Source organism: Cinclus cinclus, chromosome 3, assembly GCF_963662255.1.
Source record: "Cinclus cinclus chromosome 3, bCinCin1.1, whole genome shotgun sequence".
Taxonomy (NCBI): domain Eukaryota; kingdom Metazoa; phylum Chordata; class Aves; order Passeriformes; family Cinclidae; genus Cinclus; species Cinclus cinclus.
This window is the reverse complement of record NC_085048.1, coordinates 73,497,086-73,523,235: the sequence shown is the minus strand read 5'-3', so window position 1 is coordinate 73,523,235 and position 26,150 is coordinate 73,497,086. Positions and strand designations below refer to the sequence as shown.

Here is a 26,150-nt window from a genome sequence, read left to right as displayed (position 1 = left end):
ATACATTATATCCACTTTTATAATATGATGGGGAAAGAAACCAAATTGCCTCTCTCATAAACTGCTCAATATGAGTTGTGTTTGTCCCATGGCCACAGCTTGGTAACTTTGCTGTCCTACCTCGACCCCTTTCATCCTTCCAGCAGGTCCAGCAGGTAACACAGCTTCCATTCCCATGTGCCCCCTCCCCCATGAAAACTTCTTAATAATAGCTTGACATACCACAGCACTGACCTGCAGTGGTGGGAAATGGCCAAAGACTTCAGTTGTAGCAATTTTGGGGGGATTGGCATAGAGGTTGCAAGCCTTAATCATGCTCACTGCAAGTAGTACAACAAGTGAAATGAGTATAAATTTCTTCAAAAGAGACTGGAATAGGAAACATATTTAAGAAGGCAGAATCTCACTCACTGTCTTGAGGTGAGCACAGATATTCATCCCTACCTTACTTAATTTTAGAACATTAGCCAGGAACAACTCACATCATTCTAGGGTAAGCTTACTTACACCCCTTAAGAGTTACAGCCTTTTACTCAGGCACCATAACTGGAAAAGCCGTAATTATCCAAAGCATAACTTGAAACTCCATTAACTTCTGCATGCTGGAGCTGAGTTGTCCTCCAGGTCTAGATAAATTTCTGATCCTGTGTACAGACTACCAAGGAAATTTAAAACAAATAGTTCCACTCCTCAGGGGGAAAGTATATTTCTACCCTATCACAACTATTCTCTGACAACAAAATGAGGAAGAAATTATATTCTAACCTCAGGAGACATTACTACTAAGCTACATCTACAGAAACTAGTTTTGCCTCCTGCTGCTGCTTAGTGTAAATAAATAGCTTGTGGCAACATCCCCGCTCACAAACTGTATTTGCAGTTTCATTGTTTATGCTTCATCTATAGATTGGAGACTATTTTTAGCACATCCTGTCAACAATGAAGGGAGAAAACTACCAGGAAGAGGATGCAGTAGGCTTTTACATCAATTGGTGGTAAAACTAGTGCACAGGACAGCCTAAGACGTGGGCAGCTGCTCACTTACACAAGCGTGCTGTGTGTTACTGATTTCTTTTTCCATGTTAACTCTTAGTTCACATGACACTATAGATCTCATGATCTTACAGACACCGAGCTCAAAGGAAGAGAATCATATTTTGCTAGAAGTACTGGGGAAGGTTTAGAAAAACCCAGCCCATGCTGCCTATGGCAGTGAACTCACACATCAGCAGCCTTGAGCTGGGCTTCCCTGGGCAGCCCAGTGAACAACTGCACCTTAACCTGCCATCCCAACCAAAAATTGATCATTTGCATACACCTCATGCACACTGAAAATAACTCATTCTTCTGACTTGAAATTGCAAACATTACTCTGTACATCGTCCTATTTGCTATCAGCTGCTTATTGCCTTGGATGCCACTGGAAATGCAGGACTGGGAGCATCATTTGTAATTTACTACTGCTTTTTTATGCAGTTTACAGTAGTACACAAAAGTAGGAAAAAAGTTCCCCTCAGATGAAAACTTGATCCCAAAGGCCATCATGTTGGTCCAAGCTGCAGTCAAGGCCTCAGAGTGAATTTGTAACAGCTGAGCTTGAGCTTCAGCTTTCACTGTACTCTGAAGTACTACTTTTATATTCCATGTTAAATGCAGCCTGGTCTCAGCAAGTAATTTTGGCTTAGGTCTTGAAAACACATGTTGACTTTTGCACCTTGACGTTAAAATTATATGTTGAAGTCCTTGCTTAAACATATCATAAACTGAAGCTATATTTGAAATAGATTTTTAAAGTCAGTAGAAGTGGCTTTGAAAAGAGTAGCATTGCTTTTCAGAGTTTCAGTGGTAATTTTAATAAATGAAATAATTATTGAAGAGTTAAATAAGGGACCTTTTTTGTATGTGTGCGTATCTTTAACACTTTGCAGCAATGTTGGTACATAAAATATTTTTTCTCTCTAACCCCATATACTCTACAGAAATTACGCAGCATCTTTTTTAAAACTGGCATGGACCATATATTGACAAATGAGCCTTTCAGTCTGTGAGCCTATTCTTTTCCCAGAAAATTAAGTCAGGGAACTTTTGACTCTGAAGAAAAACAAAACAAAACCAAACAAAACCAACCCTAGACCTGTCCTCTTAGGTTCGTTATCCAAGTTTTGGGGAATACAAAGTACATGAACCACACAAAAAGAATAGTTCAAGTGAGATTGCAAGAATTATTAGCATTTTTGTATTGCAGAAGGATAACAATATAATCTAGAAAAACACAGGTGGATTATAACCTAGTAACTTCATGATAGTGATATTCTCCAGATTGTGACTACAGTCCCATTCACATGCAGTGAATGCTGTAAAAAACAGGTTACCCTTCCAGCAAAGGCCTTAAACAAAATATTAAATTCCAGATTGCCTGTGATGCTCTACTGAAGGCGTTGGAGAAGAGCAGCATCTAGCTTGGAAAACATGTCACTGAAAATGGGAAATTGAGTTTGCTGGGCTTGTGTCAGTATTATTTAAGGTCTGATCTGCAACACTGAGCTTTTGCTGGCCTAGCTTTGTTATTTATGAACACGAAGAAGAAATTTTTTCTGGTACAGAGATGTAACTTTGACTAAGCACAGTCCTCCTGTTGAGTTTGCTTTCCTCTTCCAGGGAGATTTTTGTTGCGTTCCTCTGTAATATTGCAGGTGCAATCTGCATGTTCTTTGCTGGACCTTGCTACGCTAGAAAAACCAAGAGCCTGTAGATTGTCTATCATTCACAGGATTTCCAGCCAAAAACTGGAACGACCAGAGGATATTAGCTTTCCTCTGTTCAAACTGTATCTACAGCTGGAGGAGTTACCAGCTGTGATTCACCACACTGCACTTTGGGGAAGGCGTAGGGGGAGGGGGGCAACACTTGCAGAGTACAAAACCAGCTGGCAGGAACAGCTGCAGAAACAGTCAAAACAGGTTTTTGCTTTTTCCAGACATTCAGCATTCTGTAAGCTTCTGACAAGTTTCTCAGCCTTGTGTTGAGTTTTCACTCCAATCATCTCCACACCCTTGTTTCTCTGTCTTCTATTTCAGTGTGTCTCCTTTCCTCCCTCTGCCACATTCCTCTCTCTTCCCTTCTCTCATTTTAAATAGAGTTCAAGGGGAGATTTCCTCCTTTCTGAAGCACTGCATCTTTGGTCTGAGTTTTGCTGAACTTGCCCCCTTTCTGCTATAGCCCCTCACTGCCAGCCCCACCATCACATCCCTTACTTACAAAGGCCACAGGGCATTTTCTACCTTCACAATCAAAGCATCTGCCACAGCCATCTCCTGTTGGTGGGTACCAACACAGAGCAGCCACAGCCACAGCAATAGCTCCTCAACTGAACTGAAAGGCCACTGCCCCTCTTGCATCTCTGGTGTGGCTAAACATCCCAAAAAGAAAGGCATCAAAGCCTCTTCTCAGACACACCCAAGACTCGGGGTATGGACCAAAGGTGTCAATCTGTGGTTGTGATCTGCAGGTGGGGACAAGCTTTAAATCTGTGAAGTGAGCTGTCTGGAGCATGGACAAGGTAGGACAGTCACACGTGTGTGTATATGCATGTGTTAATTTGTGTGCACATGCCTGTGTTCATCCAGGGACTGCAGGAGGACTGCTGACGGCATCAGGGGCCAGAACTGGCTAAAGGAGCCAGGGGCCACAAAGAATCCACGGCTCTCTGTATGTGCTGAATAAAGAAACTGAAGGCTTCAACTCATCGCGACCCGGTTGTCCATTTGAAGTGCAATTTCTCACAAATATAGAACATTTAAAGCTGCATAAGACATTATATACTTTTAGAATAACAGATAATACGTAGAGCAACAAAAATGTAGATCTCCATTAACAATAACTGGCAATAACCTTTATTTGGCAGATTTAAAGCAGGTTCTTAACCATTTACCTTATTGTTAATTCACAGTTACTTGTCTAACCAACATTAGGTTGGAACTAAGTAGCAAGCATTGCAATTAAATGGTTTCAGCCTAAGAAATGCTGCCAGTTAATACCACGTTAAAAAATGATCCAAATTCTGCCTTAGAGAACCTCCTTGTTAAAAGAAAAGGAATAAAACTCAGAACAATCTGGAGTCTGCAGCAGATCCCCATCTCTAAAGGACCAAGAGAATATTTCTATTGGTGACTGGAGGGGTACAGCCTTCTCTGCACTGCTTCTACTGCTGGGCCACCTTGGTCTTGCTGGGGACAAAAGGGGTGAGATATGTCATCTTTCATTACTGTGCTATAATCAGTCTAATATTTTCAAACAGTAAGGTGCCTTTCCTGACAGTCAGAAAAAGAAACAAAATAAAACCAAAACCATGCAGGTACACACAAAAGATTTTACCATGCAGGAGAAAACAGGATGGAGTCAGTCTGCAGTATTTTGAAGACAACTGAACTGATATACATTCATTTTACTCCTTATAATTTTCTGCTTTAATATAAATGCAATTACTGTCTATTTCTCAATAATAAGTAGTATTTCTCATCAAAATACTAGCAGCATAATCTCTTTCAAAACGATCTTTCCACAAACAGATGAATATCAGATTTAGCTCTCTGGTGCTTTAAATCTAACAATACTAATACAGATATATTTGATTTGTAAAATAAATTAACTGTCAAACAATATTCTTCTAAACAAGTTGGTTAAATAAAAAAAAATTTAAAATTTTAAAAAATAATAACAAAAAAAAACAAAAAAAAACAAAAAAAAAAAAAAAAAAAAAAAAACAAACCAAACCCCCAAAACCAAACTGATTTATTCCCCATTTTGGAGCACTATTAAATGTGCTGTTTAATTTCCAGAGAAGTGGACCCCTTAGAGCTTTTCTACAATGGTCTTTTTTTTTTCCCCCTCATTCTTGCTCAAACAAGAAAAAAATTTCTCAAATGAACATGTGCCTCATTTCACAACTAAAAGGTAGAATGAAGAATGGCTTTAACATTTAAATGGGATATTGGATGGCTATTTTCTGTCACTATAATTTTTTTCCAAATGTATTTCTAAACAAAAAATATGAGTAACTGCAGACTTATACATAGAACAGAAAACAAAATAGTATAAAATTGCTTGCCAATATAAAAATCCCCACATAAACATCAATTCCAAAAAGAGGCCATCAGCAACTAACAGTCTAGCCTGTGCAGATCTGTTGGAAGGATGCTGGGAAAAAGAAAGACAACATATTATTGGTAGAGAAGCTATTTGTGCACAGAAAGAAGCAGCAGAAGGTTTTGAATCCAGCCTTAATTTCCACAGATCTCTGTGTATCCTTCCAAAAATCAACCGAGGCTCCAACCATCATGGTTTGGCAGATTTAGCAATGGCAATCTCATATGTTTCTGCTTCCCAATCAAACTTGTCTCTCCATCTCCCTTGAAAATTATCAGAGGCAGGTAGAGATCTGCCCATCTCTGCCCTAGCCCACAGCGTGGGTTATCAGTGTCAGCCCCTCTCCGTCCATGACTTGAGCCAAGACACCAAGGCATTGTCTGCAGGCTGCCAAGGAATGGACACCCATTCCCCACTGCTGCAAAGTGGCTAACTGACCACAGAAACACTTCATCTTCCCAATTTACAGAGGCATTCAAAGCAACACATGCCTGCTGAGAATGTGGAAATTGGGAATACAGATGGGTCCTGCTGCATATGTGTAGGGGCACAGCAACGTGCCACAGTCACATCCCACCTGCTTGGGCAGGACAGGTATGAGCTAGGTAAGGGCTGCAGTGGGGAGAAGAAGAGATGTAAGGTTCATCTTTCTCCTGTAAGCCAGTCTGTTGATCAGAGGCTGTTAGACTACTCTGGGTCAGCAACTTGTGTTAATACATAGGAGAATAAAAGTAAAATAATGTAATAGACCAAGGCAGGCAGATGCCTGAAATAGCACTTCCCTCAATTTCTCATGGTGTGCCATTCCATGAGATTATATTCATGTTCTGTTTAGTAACAAAGGCTGACCTCCCGTGCTTCTGCTCCACCAAAGCAGGCTGCCCACAAGGAGGTGGCTGCAGCATTCGAGATTGTTCTGCTGATCAGTTTCTAATCAAGGCAGCAGATAATCATGAAAGAAACAAGATTTCAAGTCTAGTTTGCCCTCTGTTCTCTGATCATGCATACCCTGTTCATTACAGATTGCTCCAGGCAAGAGAGGGATGTTCTCTCTGCCTCCTTTCTCTCATGAACAGTTTATGCCACAGGTAATTTTTTCCCCATCTCTGTTCATTCTCAAGCTTCTCTCTCTCCACCCCCCCCCCCCCCCCACACATTTCCTCTAGGCCCTACACCATCTGTGCAAGCAGTCCTTCTCTTTATGCACACTGTTGCATTCTATTCCTTCTCTCTCTGTGATCTATATTTAGTTGTTTTCCTGTTTATACACCCCTCCAGAGAGGGGTATTGTTGAATGTGACTAGTCAGGAAGAGAAACAATGTGGTCAGAGCACAAATCTTTTCAGAGGAGTATCTGGGATGGGAAGCTGAGCAGGACTTGGTTTGATAAAAAGCTTCTTAAGATTAATCAGATGCAGAGATCTGAATATAAATCCATAAATCCCCACAGAGGACCCTGATCAAAACCCAACAATACCTAAGCAGGGGAAGGAACAAAGGCAAGGAAACACATGCAAACTTTATTCTGACACTGCACTTCTTTTTTTCCTTCCATAAGCTAAAACTCTTTGGGTTTGGAAAACATACAGTATTAGTCTGTCTGTTCAAACTACCAGGAACCCCTGAATATAAATCCAGAGTGCATACATGAAGTAAGCTCTAGGAAAAGTGTACTTAGAGACTGCTGGGGAGTTCAGTGTTGGCCCAGAACCAAAGGGGTTTTAGCGTAGGAGTAGTAAGCATAAACCTGGCTCTCAAGAAAGTGTCTGCAGCACCACTGAAATCCAGACAGATGAGAGTACAAGAGCTCATCATGTTGGCACAATAAAGAACACCAGTGCAGTGACCAGGGAGTATCTGTCTGGTCTGAGGGACACTTGCAAAACAAATAAATGGAATGTTTCCCATCTTCAAGTTTCTAAGAAAAATAAGTAGCTTGTGAACAGACTAGTTGTGAAATGAAACACAGGTCTACTTACACTAGGGGAGCTTGACAGGATGGGTATTCTCTGGGAGAGCTATTTATTCAGTAGGAAATGGAGCCCAGTGGAGAACACACACATCTATTATTTGAATCAAAACAAATGTCTGAATTTTTCTTTGGAGTTTTACCATTATAATCTTGCAGATAGTTGTGATTATCATACAGAATCAAAAACTCTCATAGTCCTTAACATTAAGCTAATAAAATGCATTAGCAACCCAGAGAGAGTTTTGGGTACAAGCCATTCACTTCCCTAGCATGATGAACTATGAAAGGAAAAGCTAGAAGGCTTTGTAAAGCAGCACAGATACTTGAAAAACCAAAGAGGAATGCAACTGGTGATTTCATATTTAAGCCATGTGTATCACTAGTAGATGGTGCAGTGTGTCACCTGCATTTCACTGCAGTGTGCGCAGTGAAAAACGTCAGTGCAAAGGCAAAAACATCTCTCTCTCTGGTTAGGACTTAAATACAAATGATGAGCTGCCCTCCGTGACCTGCAGACATTCCCTGGCCAAAGGGGGGTCCTCAGCCTTTGGTACAACACCAAAAGGGAGAATATGTGGTGACAGAACAAAGGATAATGCCTTTAAACTGAAAGAGGCTAGATTTAGGTAAGACATTAGGAAGAAATTCTTTAGTGTGAGGGTGGTGAGGCCCTGGAACAGCCTGCCCAGAGAAATTATGGATGCCCCATCCCTAGACACGTTAAAGATAAGGTTGGATACAGCTTTGAGCAACCTTGTCTAGTGTAAGATGTTCTGGCCATGACAGGGACCTTGGATCAAGATGATGTTTAAAGACCCCTCCAAACCAAGCCATTCTGTCATTCTATGAGAAAGGGAAGGGCTACAGAATGGAAGTGAGAGCAGCAGAAAAATCTCAGAAATTTCAAGGAAAGTACGTTTGCAGCATGAAATGACCTGCTGAGCTTGTTTGCTTCAGTTAGTGGCAAGAATGGTTGTTTGTAAGATATTTAAACAAGGGGAGGTAAGTGGCTTAGTCTACAAGATGGGCTTCAGCAGTGGAACAGAAGATGCATCTGAAGCAGCTGGGAAAAGATGACTTCATTAGGAGCACTTTTCAGGGACAGGAAGAGCCTCTTACAAACCAAAAGGGGCAAAATGTACACCTGTGGGGATAGGAGATAATATAGAAAAATGGCTCAAAGCCTGAGAACAAAAAAGAAGGAACAAGGTCAGAAATTGTTAATTCATGCCCTGAAAACCATTTTAAGAGTAATCTAAACCCTGAAATGGAGAAAATATTTTTTTAATAACTTGCACAATATCAGTTTGGGGAGATTTTCTTAAGTTTAAAATAAAAGAAGTTATCTTTTTAGCAACTTCAGTTCAAGCAGAATGTCAACAAGAATGTGAGCTGCTGATCTGTTTGGTGACTGCCAGAGCTAAACAATCCTCCACTCTGAGTCAATGAGAGGCTGTGTACAGTATTATGAAATCAAACTCTATAATCCTCTTAGTAGCATTTTCCATGGAAGAACTGCCATACTATATGTATTTACACTGCTAAATGCATTATTCATGTAAATGCCATATATATACACACACAAAATACGGCTGTAATTACAACATACTCCTTAGAAACTGGATTATCTGAATCCTCTTCAGAAACTGTCCTGAAAAAGAGCAAAGACCACTAGACATTATTTATGTTCCCTTTATTGCAAGCAGCAGAACAGACTGCCTGTTAAAAAAAGACGTGCATTGTCTGGTTTGGGTAAAACATTTGTTGTACGTGCCCACACAAGTCCCCTTCTCTCCTGTATGCATTGATGTCTCATTTGCCATTCAGAAGCAAAGTATAAAGGAGGCTGTGCAAAAGTGGTCAATTTCACTCCCATTTGAGGGGCACAGGTATGTAGTCAGATTTTGGCTAAGAAATTTAGTAGCTTCACCAACTGAAGTGTCACCAGGCAGAAATCTTGCTTTGCTATTTACGCATCCTGCAAACATCAGAAAATATCAAAATTTTGCAGATTGACCCATTCAGCGTGCAGATATGAGACACCAAACTAAGTAATGTGATAGTATGTAGTTATATGCAACAGAATTTAAAAGTAATTATTGTAATGTACAATACAGCATCAGTAAACACCAATGTTCTCCCCAGACTTCCTTACTCCAAATATTTGTGCCTGAGGACTCCTCATTGCACCTGCAAAGCCTCTCTTGCCAGTCTAAATACCTACTTTTAACCAAAGAAACCCATTTTTCAAGTAATCAAGGTGACAATCAGCTAGCAAGATAGGATATTTCAAGCAAACGCTGATATTCTATTATAATCCTGCAACAAGGATTCTAAAACCTTTTAAGTTATTATTATACCATGGTACTTTTTTCTGATTAATTCCTTATCAGCCTATAGTGTCTACTAACTTCTATAGGATTTTAAAAATAATTATACAGATAAATTCGTCTGTTTTTTAAAAAAAAAAGTTCTGTGAGTGTTTTACTCCATAAATTATAGCTAAATGCCTCTTTTTACCCCCTTGGTACATCACATTTTAAGTGACTTCAAAGAAATATCTTTAATACATTCCCACACAAAGATGATCACTACATTCTAAAGGAAAAAACAACCAGTGTTATACTACATTGCCTGCTCCTTTTAGCAAAAGCATCTCAGTAACCTTGATAAAATAGCACGGGTAGTGACTTCTCCTGCCTCACCCATTACATTAGAAGCAGGAATTTTTAAAACAAAAGAGTTTGCTTACTTCATAGTAAGGGGAAAAACATTAGTAAAAGACAGCACTGTTACGATAAATGACATCACTGCTGGGGACTATAGTATTTCAAAGCCCAAATATTTACACAGGTAAATAGACTAATCCATTTGTACCTGGGAAGAGTGGAGTGAGAAATCCCCATTTCTTATCAGGTTGTCCCTTTCTCTCCCACTATCCCCCTCTGTTTGGTTTCTTCAGTGGCAAAGAAATATGCTCCCACTCCCTATTCCTTCATTTTGGAGTAACAGTGTTGTCCTTTCTCTAGGCCCCTACTTTCAAGAATCTTACAGGAACATTATGTCAAGACCACTATTTTTTCTCCCTTTCTCTGTTAAATTTGACAATGCTTTCAAAGCAAAGGGCCAGAAAGGAGTGTGGGAGCACGTACAAAGCCTCATTTTTTTAGGAACCTAAGCTAAAATTGAATCCAAATCAACAATTCAGCTTTTCAGTCCATTTCCTGTGTTCACACAGATGATTACATGACAAACACACAGCACACTGTCAAGGTGACAACTCACCTTTTCAGAGAAGTAAAGGAAAACCAGTGTAATACTCTGACATTTTGGTTTGCATCCCTGCAGGAATAACAGAATACATTGTTCACCCACTACCAGGTGGGAATATCAGCAGTTCAAGATTCACTTTGCTGGTTTTATTTAATAAATATGCCTTGGAGAGGTTTTAATTTAGGAGGAAAGAGAAAGACACTCTTTAAGATCCAATACAGAGAAAAAGAGAGATTCCTGATTTGACAGTCTCAATATATTTTAGAGGCCACATTGATAAAATATTGTGATTTCAGATCCAGAGGTATTACTATGGGCACTTTACCCTCCAACACTATCAAATTCAGCCATCTATGTTCTCAGGCTTGGCCAGGGTATAACCTTCTTTTACACATTCAGTTATGAGTTACTCAGTTTTACACTTTCACTAATTTTGTGCTAGCCCAAAAGTTGGTAATAATACAAGATGTGCTTAAACATTAAACTACAATTTTTTTTTTGTTTGTTTGTTTGGGTTTTTTTTTGTTTTTTTTTTGCTATAGTCCTTGTTGGCAACTTGAGGCCACCAGCCAGAAGACAGAGAAGCCAAGGAAGCTTACCTAGAGCAGGTTGTTACAACATTCTGCTGTATCTCAAGTTTTGGAAATGAGGAAGGACTGCTGCTCCATCAACAACAATGCCAGTCTGCTCTGGTGTTAAGTGTCCCAACAAAAGCCATACAAGTTTTCTACTGATTCAGATCTCATTACAGCTCCAGGGAGGGGAAAAGAGCAATTTGATTTGCTTTTCATCTGAATCATGTAGGTTTGCATTGGTTTAAGCTTTATGGCATAGTAAATATAACAGAAGTCGCTCTTAACTACAAAGCTTTCAATGGAAGATATTTTTATCATAAATGAATTAATGCAGGCTAGTTTTAACTTTGTCATGGAAATCCCAAGATGAACAGCTACATAAGTTTTCTTCTTTCAGGAAGCTGAAATGGATTATGACTGAGCAGAAAGCATGAAACCTTACATGATTTCACGTATCTAGAATGACAAGGGACCAAATCATCATCTCATTTTCACTGTGAGCTTTTACCATTAAGGTTTAAAAGAAAACAGAGAGGGTGAAAACAGGGAGGCAAAACAGGCACAAAAGCTGTCATGCAACACAAAATGTCAACATTCATCTCTTTATTTCATTATTTTCTAAGATATTGTAGATGCCATAGTAACATTGCTTTAAATTCAGAGTAGAGGTGCTGTGAAAATGCTACTATATAAAGCTGAAATCCCAGACAGACAGACGCTCGTGCTCAACTGGGATCAGAGCTGAGTCATAGGTATGAAACCCTCAGCAACTCTCAGGAGCTGTGAGGCAAGGAGACTCCCTCAGAGTTTTTTCTGCTGCTCTCCCTGAGGGAGGAATGATCACAAGACATTTAAACTACAGAAAGCCAGAATGCAGAGACATTTGAAGAGAAATAGGGAAGGACTGTAGTATCTGAGATGGGGACATTTCTGAGATATGTAGCAAGTACCGCATCAGGGATTTGCTCCAGAGCCATCTGACCACTGCCCAGCCTCAGAGGTGAGCATCATCTCTGAATCAGCACTTCCTCAAAAAAAGCTTTGTTTTTACTGATGACTGCACAGTTACCTCAGTAAAGTGAGGGTGGAAAGTACCAAAACAGAGGCAGTACAAGAAAAGCAAAAACACATGATTGCATTTTTTGAGCCCAAAGCATAAAAAATAAAAAAAAAAAAGCTGAATCAGATGAATGATAGGGTGAGGGAGAAGGAAAAAGCAGAACTGTAACCTTACAAGGGAAACATCTGAGAAGGCAAAGTGAGTCTCAGTGGACACCGGGAGGCAAGAGCCTGGTCTCAAGGGCACAGTTTCCATGAGCGTGGAGCTCAGCATTTCCGCAGTCCAGCTGTGCCATTCTACACCAGCACACCGCACATTCAAATCTTCAACCTTTATTTACAAGAAGGAAGAGAAGCCTGTGGACAAGAGTAAAGAATCACATCCCAGGAGGGCAAAACAACTTAATTTCTTCTCTTCAGTAACTGAAAAATGGGGAGTTGATGTGCCTCCCTGAAGAGATGATACAAAATCCCAGACAACAGCTCTCTGACCACCAGAAAGATAAATGAGCACTTGTAGACCATAGTTGTACTCCATGGAGAGAGCTCTATTCTTATTTCTCTCTCAGACCCACAAATTTCACACCAGCAGAAGGATTTTTTAAAAGGTAGGGTGAAAGGGCAAAATTTCTCTTGGCTGTAGTGCATACAGCCTGTTAAATGTTTTGTAAGTTCCCACTTCCCTGGGGATTGGTTATAATTACCATGGTTGTGCCTGTGGTTAACAGCAAGGAGAAAGAGACAAACACAAAAAAATGAGGCAAAAAGCAAACCCTAAACCGATCAATGGAAGAATAAGTGGTGAAGAGCAGAAGCAAAGCAGCAAATCAGGTTATCTGTTTTTCATAAATAAGGCTCTTCAAAAAAAGTTATGTTTTCAAAACGACCCAGATCAGCTGCATTGGAAAACATTACCATTTTAATTCACTCATTTGACACATGTTATGAGAAAGATAGAAATACTAAGTCAAAATCTTAAAGCTTTCCTTACAACTCCAGGGAAACAACTCCTCCCGTAACATCACAAACATCTGCCCATTATAGCATTTCATTCAATACAAACATTACTCAAATTAATTTTATGGTTTCTTTTACAACTTGTTACAGAGAGAGAAGATGTTTTTAAACCAAGCAAGGGAAAAACTGCAGTTGGCACCATTCACATAATTATCTTTGTTATGGGTAACTTACACCCTTTCATAGCAGAATACCCATCTCCAAGAGCAAATTGCTATGTAAGCTTCATTCTGATATATGGAGAGATTCTCACAAAGGCAGTTGAGATAACATGTGTATATTTTGGCAGATAATCAAGAGGTAGTCTGTGCTTTGGAAGTGACAATCCTCAGAATCATTAGTGCTCTATTCCTTCTAAAGTCCCATGTGGGTTTTCCTGTCTGGGAAAAAATAAAATTTTGTTTGCTAGAATACAAAATCCCTGTTGCAGAGAAGACTTTCAGAAATTAATTTCATACCATCAGGAAAAGATGTTATTAAGTTTTTTTTTCAGTTTTTTATTTCTTTCAGAGAAAAGCAAATACAGATGGAGTTCCTCTGTTATGTGAGAAGGGCTGCTGTAGCATCGGTGGCATTCACAGCCATAGGAAAGGAAAGCATCTGGATGCTGCTATAATTGCACTGGTGCAACAGGGAAAAGTAGGTTAGTATCTATTATCTACTTTGCTGAGTAAGTTCTGTGGCCCACCATCCTTGCCTGTTGTGACACTAATTTTTCCAAAAAATTATGAAAAGTAGGTGCACTTGAAGTATGCTTTTAGCATGGATTCTTAAATTCTGTAAATGCATTAAAAAATGGAAATCGTGGGGGAGAAAACAAATCTCAGCAACTGATTTTGAGAAACTGGTTTGCCTCCAGCTCTGCTAACATGGATGATTTTTTTTTTGCCTTGGATCAATTTGCAGTTAGTGTGGTATGTACAACACTTCTTTCAGACCACAGCAAATGCCCCCAAAGTGCTCATCCTTATGACATAATGGCTTATTTAGCCACAAAGCTAAGGATAATGCACATTAAAACTTTAAAGGAGAAAGCAAAGCCTCCCCTCAATCCCCTTCAGCTTAGTTTGACCCAACTCCTGCTTTATTAGCTTTACGTATTTTCTGCCTTACAATTGCTAAAACTTCACCATGAACAAAGGAGGATTAAATAACTAAAATAGAACAGTATTATTACTTCTGACTGGCAGGCATCATAAACTTGGACAACTTCACAGTGCTGAACAGATTGAGAGGGATTAATTGATGCCTACTTCAGCAGGGACTTTCTTGCCTTTACAACACAACACTTTTCTATGTGGATTCATATAAAACATTTTCACCCATTTCTTGAGTAAACCCAACTAAGTGGTCCTGCTTTGGAAGTAGAATTTGAAGAGAAGTTGACAGAATGAAGAAGAGCCAAGATTAAATACCACACTTTCCTTCCCTCCTTTTATGCCTATTTCACTGGTTGCCACATACAAAGAGGGTAACTCTCATAGGTATAAGAATCTGAAAAACAAAAGCAGATACATCATCTCCATTCTTTCAAATTCAGGCACTGCAATGTGTTTGAAATCAGCCATACAATGCCAACACATAAAAATCATTCACATTTTGAAAATGCTTTGGTTTAGCTATCTTAATAGTGTTGATTCAATGGAATATTAAAGGAGTTGGTTTTGGAATAAAAATTAGAGATTTTACTTGCCAGAAAAGGGCTTCAAGTTTTTACTACATAATGAAATGTTATAAAAAAAAAAATAAAACTTCTGAAGTATGTTTTATTTAACATCTGCACACACTAAGTGCTAAAAAAATTCAAGTCTAGTGATATGAATGGGCCCTAACTGTGTCACAGAAAAATTTTAACATAAAGGCTTGCTTTCAGATTTACTCTTCAGTAATAATTGCAATGTATAACCATACAGTGATAAAGTAGGAGCTGTGCAGACTAGCAGCAGATCCAGCAGGGATTTAGATATTTAGAGATGGTTTTTCAATTAATGCAATTACAATGTTTAATTGCTGTCCCAGACATATTCTAGTCACAGAGGCTGTATGAAACAGGAAAGATTAGCATGGAGGTCTGCTGATGCAGAAGTTTCAGACTAAGATATCTTTCAGAGTCACAGAGCCTGTCCACTAGTTGCTGGCAACTTGAAGGAAGAGAAAACGAAGTTGAACTGATACAGGATTTTCTTTGTTACTTACTAGAAAAAAAAAAACAACAGAACTTTCTACTAAAAGAAAAGAAAAGAAAGGTGAATGCTATAGATAAACCCACACACTCAGTTTGTCCCCTTGCAAAGCCATCAGTTCATTAATAATCATTCTTGAAAGTAAAACTATTTACTGCTTTCTGCCAGTCATACACAGGCTCAGATTTGGCCCTGCAGGAAAGAGGTGTGAAACCCTTGAATTACATCTAGATTTCATACAAGTTCACGTGTTAAGGTTTAATGAGTTAAGTGTCATTTTGCCATTGAGCATCATTACTTATCATCTGAAGGCACACTGGCAAACTACATCTTCCCTTCTTGCCTGTGCGCTGCCACACAATGCCTAATAACATACTGCAATCTGAGTAAAATATTTTCTTCTGTAGAAGCTTTGTGGTTTTTGTCTTCTGTGCTCTAAAAAGTTTGCATTTCCAGTACCCTTGAACTCCTGGCTCTCATCTAGAAGAGCTGTAAGTTCTCCCACATCTCACAGTAAAAACAGTTCTGCTGAAATATTGATACATTTCAAATACAGTACACTTCAAAGTTGGGAGAGAGACTGAACAGCAAAGCACGACTGCTTCCTTCAAAGTCTGCCAAAGCCATGCTGTGGCCAGCCCATCACCACCCATACACTCACTGAGGGAATGTGCACCCCAAACTGTTTGCCTGGAAGGCACTTCCTGCATGTGAGTTGGACCTTGAATGGATGGATCACTTGCTTCCTTACACATCCTCAGTCAGAAAGCTATTCTTAAGGCAGATTTAGTGATTCGATCTTTTTTTTTTTTTTTTTTTTTCACTTCCTGAAACTTTGCTCTCCAGGAAGCAAAACTGGACTTTGTAAGAGCTGATAGTAACACACACACACACACACACAGAGTGTGTCCTGTGTGCAGAACCAACTGCTGCTTCTCTGCAGTGCTTGGAGTCTTTATTAACGACAACTACTTTTACAGAATCCTTGCTGAACTGGGAGTGTAAGTCTTGTTAAGTGAACAAAAGGAGATGACTAGCAAATATTTAGATGAAAATTATTTGTACTTGAGTAACTGGTAAAACAACATAAGGAAGATTTTTGTTCTGATATGTGTCTTACTTTGGAAATACTTCCAGTTAACTGTGAGGACACAAATGCAGAAAGCACACACAAAAGGAGTCTTCTTCTGAAACTAGCAGAAAAATGTATGAACCAAATGCTACCGATAATAAAAATAGAGGAGAGCTAAATCCTCTGAGAACAGACATCTTGTGCCACAGGGTCAGACAGGTCATCGTACTATGAGCTAAAACTTTAAGTAACATGTTTTTCACTTGCATAAAGTTATATTCCTCCAAATAAAAGCTAGGCAGGGGCTCAGCTGCCCACAGGTTCCAACCAGCCCCTGAGGTTCACCTCTTCATGTCGTGCACACCCGCACACAGATGCTCCAGGCACAGGGAACCACGGCACTGTCCAGCTCAGAGAGTGGGAGGGCACTACCCTTTCCCTTTCTGTCATTCCATCATTGGTTTGTAGGTATGTATGTGTCCCGTCAGGGGATCAGACAGGACTCATCCCACAAACAAATGAAGACCTCTTCTGTTATATGATGACCCCATGCCCCTGCTCTATGCCCAAACATTCGTACCCTGGCTATGTGACCAGAGCCTGTGTTTGGCTGTATGATCTATGTCAGAATTCCTCTCACACTAGAGCCCATGGATCAGTGCTGTCAGCACTGGCTTGGATGCCAAATACCATCAGATAAAGGAATCATGCCGACACTGAGATGGTGGAAATGGAACATAAAATGACAATTTGGATTGGTCTTTGCAGGGGAGAGATAGACCTGATTTTCAGAAGGGACAATCAGCATCTGAAAAAGGAAAAGATGCTCCCTAGTAGTGTTGCTGTTACTGGCCCAGGGTCTTGCTTCTGGAAGTCTCTAACTTTCAGAAAGGAGGAAAGACATTCTTCTCACTCTACCAGAAATACTGAGGAGCGGGACCTGAACAGCTTTTGCATAAGAATTCTACTGGAAAGAAAAGGAAACTCCTTTTCACAGTTACAATGGGGAGGACAAGATGACACAGGCTTAAACTGCCTTAACAAAACTTGTGTTAGATATTAGGAAAATCCTCAGATGCTAAGGATAATAATGCAAAATATACCAAATACAGAGGTTATGGGCATTTACCACTGGAGGCCTTCACTTCAGTAAGAGGTGTCTAAGAAAATTGTCTTTGGTGGAAAAGTTTAGATATAGCTGATGCCACCTAAAGAGGAAGAGGAGTCCAGATTAAGGGCTTTTAGATGCCTTCCAGTCCCGATTTTCTGTGGTTTTCCTGTGTACAAGCTATCCCTACATCTACCTGTTTAATTTTCCCTTTCTGCACTTTTACCTCAGCAGTTAATTTGAGGCTTGTTGCAAGGAGCACATATCAAGCCTGAGGCAGATGAGACTTTATTTGGGATAAAGTCAGAAGCAGTTGGGGAATTGGGAACAATTACTTTATTATGGAAGTGTACATATGAGCATTGCCCTCAAACCCAGCATAAATAGGTAGAACAGTATCAATGGACTTTAATGCTTATCATATTTTTCCTTTTTTCTAATGGGAAATGCAAAGCACAAAGGTCTGAACCATCTGTAATGACACAGCAAGTTGTCAAAATGAGCCTGAAAAATGGATTTCCTGGCTCCTCGAATGACCTAAGGAACTACGCACTCCTCCTGCTCTCTCTTCCCACCCCCCCCCCCCACCCACCTCCCTTCCCCACAGCAAGTCATGCAAGACTACAAGAACTGCAGCACTTCTTCATAAAAGTCTTGCCTGCAGCTGGGGAAAGTCAGACACTACAACAGCATCAGTACCTTCTGCTGTAACAAGAACACACATCACAAAGATGATCATTACCAGGGGTGGTGGGGAGGGAAATAAAAACTAAAGCTACCTCAGGACATACACCCCACAGAGACGTTCTTGGGCTGGTAAGCTCCATCTCCTTTCTTTAACTTGCCTTTATTCTGGCTAACGTTTGACAGAAAAGACTCTCTTCCTCTACCAAGTGAGTAACTAAAAAAATTTAAAAAAGAAAAAAAAAGGCAGAATGAATGACATACTGCTGATAAGGAACAGAACTGCTCTTCATACAAGTGCAGAAGAAGTCACAAGTGTTTGAAAGTGAAGCATTGTTGCTCCAGCCCACTGTGGAAAAGGAGCAGTCTGGCTCAGCATTTTCTGGGCTCTTTCCTAAGGTTACTGTAACTTTAGCTTGGAGAAAATCAGAATCAGAGCCTAACATTAGAACCAAAAACCTTCCATAGCAAAGTATTAGAGAGCCAGTGCCAGTCCTTCTGCACTACCACTTACAAGCCTGCATAGGCTCACTTCCATTTCCTACATGCCAGTGCTGGAACCAAAGGAGGAGTCAAGCTTGAATCATCCACAGGAGATCTTGCCTCTCAAACTGACCATGCTGAGGCACACCAGGCTCCAAATTAATTCTGAATTAATTTCCAAGAACTCTGCTAGGCTCTAAGCCCCATACATAGATTAAACAATTTGGATTCATCATTACCAGTAAGACTAAAAATGAATTAGAAGAATTAAAGTATAAGAATAACGAATTAAAAATACATCAGGAATACAAAAGTCAGAAACTTCTCCAAAAAGAATAAAAGAATGTTTTAATTGGTTGTTTTCTCAAAAGAAAAACAACAAAAAGGAGATACTCCTGTGTCATTGGAATAAACATAAAATTATTTATATGCTTAGGTATTTCCTAGCTTATTCCAGTGGCTTATTTAAATTTTGATTTATAAATGAAGGGATATTACTCACTGCCATAAGATGCATTCCACTGGGTCTCAAAGTCTTTAGCAGATCCCCACTCTGTGTACTTTATCCTGATGGTTTCACATTCATGTTCATCAACACTCAACAAGAACCATAAACAAAGCCCTTTCTCAGATGCACACATGCAGTTCCCATTGACTTCGCTGGATTTTCAGCTGACTTCAATCAGAACTCTGATGCATGCAGAAGGGCAAAACTTGGCTCTGCACATTCAATAAAATTACATCACTGGATACTTTTTAAATGAAGGTCAATGCAGGCCATACTGAAAAATAATATAAACTGAAACCCCTAAACTGTAGCCAAATAAATTCAAATTTCAGCCAGGTTTTCCAGAATAATAAAAAGGGCATGCATTTTAGGCAAGATGAAATGAAACCCTAAAACCATCTAATTTACCAGAGTGCACTCTGCCTCTTTTAACAGGACAAAATGTGAAACCCCGCTATTTACACACGGTGATGATCTTGTTGTTTCAGGTATAGCAATGACATTGGCATCTGAAACAATCAAGTAAAGGTCAGGATCCAAGCTGTGATCTGCTAAGTCCTTTTCTGCAGCTGTATCCTGGCTCTGCAAGCTATGATTCTCAATACAAGTAAATTTGAAATGTAGAATACCAAAGTAGAAAAAGTAATTAATCATTATATTAATAACTAATATTGTATTATTTTTGAATCTACTCTAATAGTGGTATTTTAAACATATTAAATGGCTAAGCCTAGGAGCATCTATCTTAAAGCCTTCAACCCTTCTTCCCAACTTGCCAAAAGAACAACATAACAAAAATCCCACACAAGCTAGTAAAAACAGTTCCCTTCCAAATTTCAAATGGCATCGTGCAACACAACTTCTGCCAGATACCTTAGCTAATGCACACAAAGCAAAGCAATGTCCCATGGGGTTTTTTTCCCAAATTTCTTTCCTTTAGTTTACTTTTACTCATTCCGTGAGGTAACAACCCGTACCTTTTTACTGCATCTTTAAAAATACCTACTGGGATGAAGAATATTCTCACTTCTTAAAAAAAAAATAAAAATCTAACAACAGGGTTCCTCACACTTTCTGTTTGTCTGATAAGCACTTGTTAGGCTGCAATTACAAATTTTTACACAGAAGTACTCGGATGAAAATCACAGAGGAGACTTGATGTTCATGTTTGGCCATCACCCCCCGCCCAAAGAAGAAACATCTCTGATGATTTTCACACTTAAATAGCAGAACAGATTTTATGAATAATTTTTTCTTCATAGATGGAACAGATCCTATTCTCTACTCCATTATAATACTGAGTCACTTTGCATCAAATTGGTCATTACTGACAAGCCAGGGAAGAAAGGAGGGAAGTGGATGAAATGCTCTGAAGCTACACGTGCGACAAGGTATGTATCAGGTTGTTTCTTGAAGGAAATTATTAAAATAAGAAAAAAAAAATCTTTACAATACAACTCACATAAGGGAAAACTATTTCATAATTATTGAGAAAGTCCAGTAAATCTAACACTGGTGGTCAAAGGGACTGCAAAGATGTTTTCTTTCACTTTTAGGGTTTTTTTTCTTTTTTGTAAGTGAAGCAAGAGTATAGCATGATACCAATGCTGAGTCTTGGTGGTCATTCACACTAGATTATCCAGTTAGTTAAATAATTAGTATGGTGGAACCTGTTCCTCCCAAACTATGGCACTGTCAAATTAATAGTTATGAGGTCTGGTGGGGCTCTGCTTTCTTCCGCTCAGCTCCCCTCTTAATATCCCACCCTGACACTGGTGGCCTGTGAAGACACTGATTTGTCTCAGAACTCCTTCATGTAACTCCAGGTCTGCTTCCTGTTGTCTCTGTTGGAGCATGAGCTTAGAGAATTTACTGCTGTAACAAGAACATCACAAAGATGATCATTACCACAGGGGACCAAAAAAAAAAACCAAGAAAAAAACTTAAAGCTGCCTCAGGTCTTAGAGAATTTACAGTGTGTTACAAGTAACATTTATTCTAGCTTAAACTCTGTGATTCTGACTACACAATTGGGAAAGGAAAGGTATTCCCATCTCTCCCCCTCAGTCCTTCTGGGATGTGACTGCTCCAAGGAGGGAGTTATTAGTTTGTTTTAAATGCATAGCATGCCTGTTTGATGATGAAAATAAAACTTTACATGCTCATTTTCCAAGAAAGTTGATTTTAAATAGTTAGGAAAGAAAATAAAAACCAACACAACACACAGGTGAAAAACTTGGCTCTTCAGCATGTCCTGTTTAAGCAATGACACATGAAGAACTTTATGTTCAAACAATTACCTGGTGCTTTAAATAGGACACTAAGGGAATAACATTTCAAAATGTATTCACACAGCGTAAGACTAATCCTCCTCCTGGGAGTAGCAGTGCAAACCAGAGTAACTCCTCAGAGGTCAGTTGAAGTACAGCAGCAAAAAATAAATGTGAGACAGAAGGGAATCAGGCCCCATCTACCTCTATTTTAATGCAGAGGTTGCAGATCATCTGCAATGGTAAAGTGAACAACATAAATATAACTGACATCTATTCAATTGATCTCACATCCTGCCGACTATTCACAGCTCCACAGACAGGGCTGAAGAACAATGGTTTGAGGAAGGCAGGCAGAAATCCGGGCTCTAACCCATTCGCCCATTTGAATTTGCCAATACCTCCTACTTGAACTGCCTTCATCTCCCCACACTGCTAAATCATGAAAGGTTTAATTTGACATTGTCCCCCCAGCTCCTAAAGAACAACTTCTCCTAAAACAAAGTAAATGAAAAATTACCAGGAGAGATGCATGGGGGGGAAGATTAATGCAAAAAAATATGTGCAAACATAAGAACCTATGGAGAAATAAGCAAGAGAATCCCTGTCTTACATACCACATATATATGAGAGGCACTAGCAAATTGATTAATTATTTGGAAACTTAGCACTAAGAAAGAATGGTATGCACACAGGGGAAGACTGAAAGATGAGGCTATTTCAAACTATGGTGTCATTTGTGCTAATTCAAGTGGATCTGTAATTATTTCCCACAACTTCATGATGTCCTGAACCAGCTTCCTCCTCCCCTGCAAGGCTGATAAAAGGACTCTTGGCAACACGCTAAATAGATTATGCAATGTATTGAATACTACCGAGAAAAGGCACTGAATTACGCTGAAACAAAGAACATTGGGTGCGAGTATCACCACCTCGAGGGAAAGAGCACCTTTAAGTACTTATCACACCAGCAAATGCAGGCATTCTCTTGTACCCCTGCTACCCGCACCAACAGCATTTGCTACATTTAACAAAGTTAAGGCGAATTTTACCTCGAATCTACTAAGGCTCGAGCTCTTTGACCGAGACTTCTTGCGGAGATAGACCGAGAAGAAGCGACGCACTGTGAACTTCTTCATGTTCATGTCCATCGCCCTGTCCCGGCTTCGGCGCGGAGCACGGAGGAGCTGCAGCGCCGGCGGAGAAAGCTAGCGCATCCCGATTGCTCCCTATTTATATCCACAGGCAGGAGCTCCTCCGGAGCGCCCGGTTCTGTTCATCGAGCCGGCCACAGCTGGACCTGTCGGAGCTCCGGGACCGGCTGCTCGGAGCATGAAGGCGCTGTGCTCCCTCCCTCCGGGCTCGCAGTGTTTACATTTCGATGCGGCGAGCTCAAGTCTGCCCCGCCGCCGCTCCGCTCGCCTTCGGTCCCGCCGCGCCCGGCCCGGCTGTGCCCGGCCCGGCTGTGCCCGGCCCGGCTGTGCCCGGCCCGGCTGTGCCCGGCCCGGCTGTACGCAGAATCCGCGCCTTGTGAGGAGGATGACAGCTCCTGCGTCCCGGGCGGAGCAGCTCTCACACAAACATTGGATGTGTCTATTGCTCTGCACTCCCTCTCCTCTCAGTCAGGCTCTTTCAATTTCCTGCCTTCTGAATCACATGGGGAATAGGCACATGCTGCACTTCTGTTTTTAGCTCAGAATTCAGACGCTGCTATAATTACTGAGGGCTGCGGTGGTCAGACCCGAGAAGAAATCAGCTCCCCTGTGAGAGTCGCTCCTGGAAGAAAGCTGAAAGATGTCGCGCCCCCACTGCCAGAATAGAAGGGTTTGAATCTCCTTTTATTCCGGGGAGTATGCAAAATAGCAGTCCCCCCCTCCCGCCCCCGAAATTGAAAAGCTCACCATCCTGTTCACAATCACCCGCCCGCTTTACATTGAAATACCTAACACTGGCACAGCTCTGAAAATAGAAAGCACAATCTAAATGGTAAGCATTACTATTCTCATTGTACTACACCAGGGAGCTACAGCCCTTCTAGGAGGTTAAGTATGTACATCTATTTACGGGCTGTAATTCTGAGCTGCATGGCAAGCGTGCAGACTTACAGCTGGCACCACCATCTCCCCACAACAAAATCACATTTTTCAGCTTTTCTTCAAAAACGAATGAATCTCAGCGTGTTCCAGAGACCAAAGAGCTTCCTCTGCCTATTGCACACAGTTCAGGCTCCTTTTCCATGGCAGCCTTTCCTTTCTGACTACCAAGGAGCACCCAGACATGCCTCTCTCCCATAACCTCACATGAAAAGGGAATTACTCTGATGACTTATTAATGACTGGGATAAATAAACCCAGGGAGAGCCGACAACACTGCAGCCTGAGAAGACTTGGAGGCTAAATAACAACACCTTTCAAGTCCATCTGCTCTAAAAGAGAAGTGCATTTTGCTTTACTTGCATATCTGGGCTCTACTGTGAACTACCTTGGCTAGCAATACCTGTCAATATCTGCCTTTTTCTTAGGTTCTCTGTCCCATTCTTCTGCCTAAAGCTCATCATGATCTATATGCACCCAGAGAAGTATTAACAAGAGAAAAGAAAGGAAAAAAAAAATACTTTGGCCTTTCTGGTTTAATTAAAAAGGAGGCTAGATTGGAAAGGCTGCCATTTGTGCTGGGCTCTATAATCTCATAGAGCCTGACTCTGCTATGCCTGGAACCTGGGGCTACCCTAGCCTAAGGTAACTGTTTCACAGTGACAGTCTGGACAGCCTGCTTTTTCCTTATCCCTTCTCAGCACACCTTCTGATTGCTTCTCTAATTCTCATGGTTTGGGAAAAAATACCTTTGGGGGTTGCTTTCCCTGTGCTCCCCCCAGTGCAAGCCACGTCAAGGCCAGAAGCTCTTTGCCATCACAGTTCCCTTGTTTCTCCAAGTAAAGATCCTGGAGCAGAGGCAAATGTCCAAGAGGAAACTTCAGGTATGTATGGGTACACCTATACACAGGTGAAACAATGAATAGGCTAAAAGGCAATTTAGTTGGTCAATGCCAAAATTACTTGCTGATGCAGCCTCTAGTCAAGTTTTGTGTCTCTTCTCAACCTTGCTGCAGTAAAATCTGCAGTGTCACAAAGGCCTCAGGCACTCAGCTGATTACTTGAGCTCCCCCTCACCTGTCCTGATACACCACACAGCTGCTGCTACTTCTGTCCTGCCTTTTCCCTGGCAAAGAGGTGTCCTGGCACAAGGCTTTGTGCTGGCAAAAGTTTTTGGCAGCCTCACACATTCCCACCTGTGTAAGACACTCGAGCCTTAAACAGCAGCCAGACAAGTCCAGGGTGAGGTCCCTGAACACTTCCCATCACAGATACATCCCTGGTTACTGACATCTTTATTAATGCAGAGGAGATGATAATTTCCCAGCTTTGAATACACAGGCTGTGTTCAATAATATCAAGTATATGAGTGCCTGTTGCTATTACACTGGCAGATTTATCACAACCTTCCCTTCTCAATTACATCAGTGGTGATTTCACATACAGGGACATGCATTCACCATTAAATGTGCCTGCACTGTAATAAACTTCCAATAAAATTACACAGGCCGTGACTTAATACCTATCAGGTACGCTTATTACATTCAGAATGTTCTTCTTTACCACAAAAAATATTTTAAAAAATCCATCATAATGTATTGCGATTTATTGTGCACATCAGAGCAAAAACTAGCCTTGTATGCTAAAGGTTAGAGTACAATACAATACCATGCCCAGGGATAGGAAGTAACTCTCTTACATCCCTGACATGGCACAGGCATAGAAATAGGCTCATTCTTCTTGTTTTCTTGCTCTGCTTTCAGACTAGTGATTAGGGATTAAATACAGAAGGACCACCAACCACCTTTGCTCTACTGGGCAGCAGAGCAGCAGGAATATTGCAGAATATATTCCAACTTTGTGAAAAAGCAAAAGCAACTGAGATGCAAAATTTACATTAAAAATGTACATAAAAATAAAAATGCAGAAATTAAACAAAATATATGCACATACAAAATTAAAGCATAGGGATAGATGTTTGAAAAGCAAATTTTACAACAGTTCCATGTGGCTTGCTTCAAGATTTAATTGAACATTTCTTCAGCAAAACAAATAAGAGGCACCAAAAACATCAGCTCAAACTTTCACATAAGTCAGACAATTACCACTTTTCATGGTGATTCTAATAAAAAGGTGCAAGCCTAAAAATAAATTCAATTAAATTGGAACATTCAGCATAACATTTATAAATACACTTCTTTCAGCTCAATCTGCAACGTGAAATATTAACTGCACTTAGAAATTAATGTCTTTAAATTATTGATCTTCTCAGACAATTTTAACTGCTGAGAAACTTGATGGAGAAAAAAGATCTTCAAATGTGTCTGTTTAAGACAAGAATAAGCAACAAAAATGGTGGAGGGGGCATATGACACATTGGCATCAACCAAGTAATACTCACCTGTATTCGGAAATATGCTTTTTAAAACTAGAATCATATATGCTGTAATACAAAATAAATACATACAATATCATGGCTGCCCCTCCTCCCAGTGAGCTTAATAGCAAAAGAAGGTTTACTTCAGCTGGAAAAAGGCTTAAAAAAACACCCAAATCAAAATGCTCATAGCCAGGATTCAAAACAAACTCTCCAACAGGAATCACCAGAATTAGATACTACATAGCCCGAGTCTGAACTTCTAAAAGATAAATGGAGAATTTCCAATTAATATCTAATGAAAGCCAAAGGTCCTTTCCTTGTGTACAGA

General features: G+C 40.3%; 1 protein-coding gene across 2 annotated transcripts in view; it reads right to left on the bottom strand.

Moving 5' to 3' along the window:
* The window catches only part of RPS6KA2 (ribosomal protein S6 kinase A2), a 265,195-nt gene that overhangs the window by 126,595 nt on the left and 112,450 nt on the right, over positions 1-26,150 (bottom strand). Inside the window, exon 1 of one of the 2 annotated variants that reach the window (XM_062489164.1) lies at positions 22,402-22,500. The exons of the other annotated variant lie outside the window; for it this stretch is intronic. Coding sequence (XP_062345148.1) covers positions 22,402-22,500 — 99 coding nt within the window. Of the gene's footprint in view, positions 1-22,401; positions 22,501-26,150 lie in introns of those variants that run through there. 2 annotated transcript variants of the gene reach the window in all.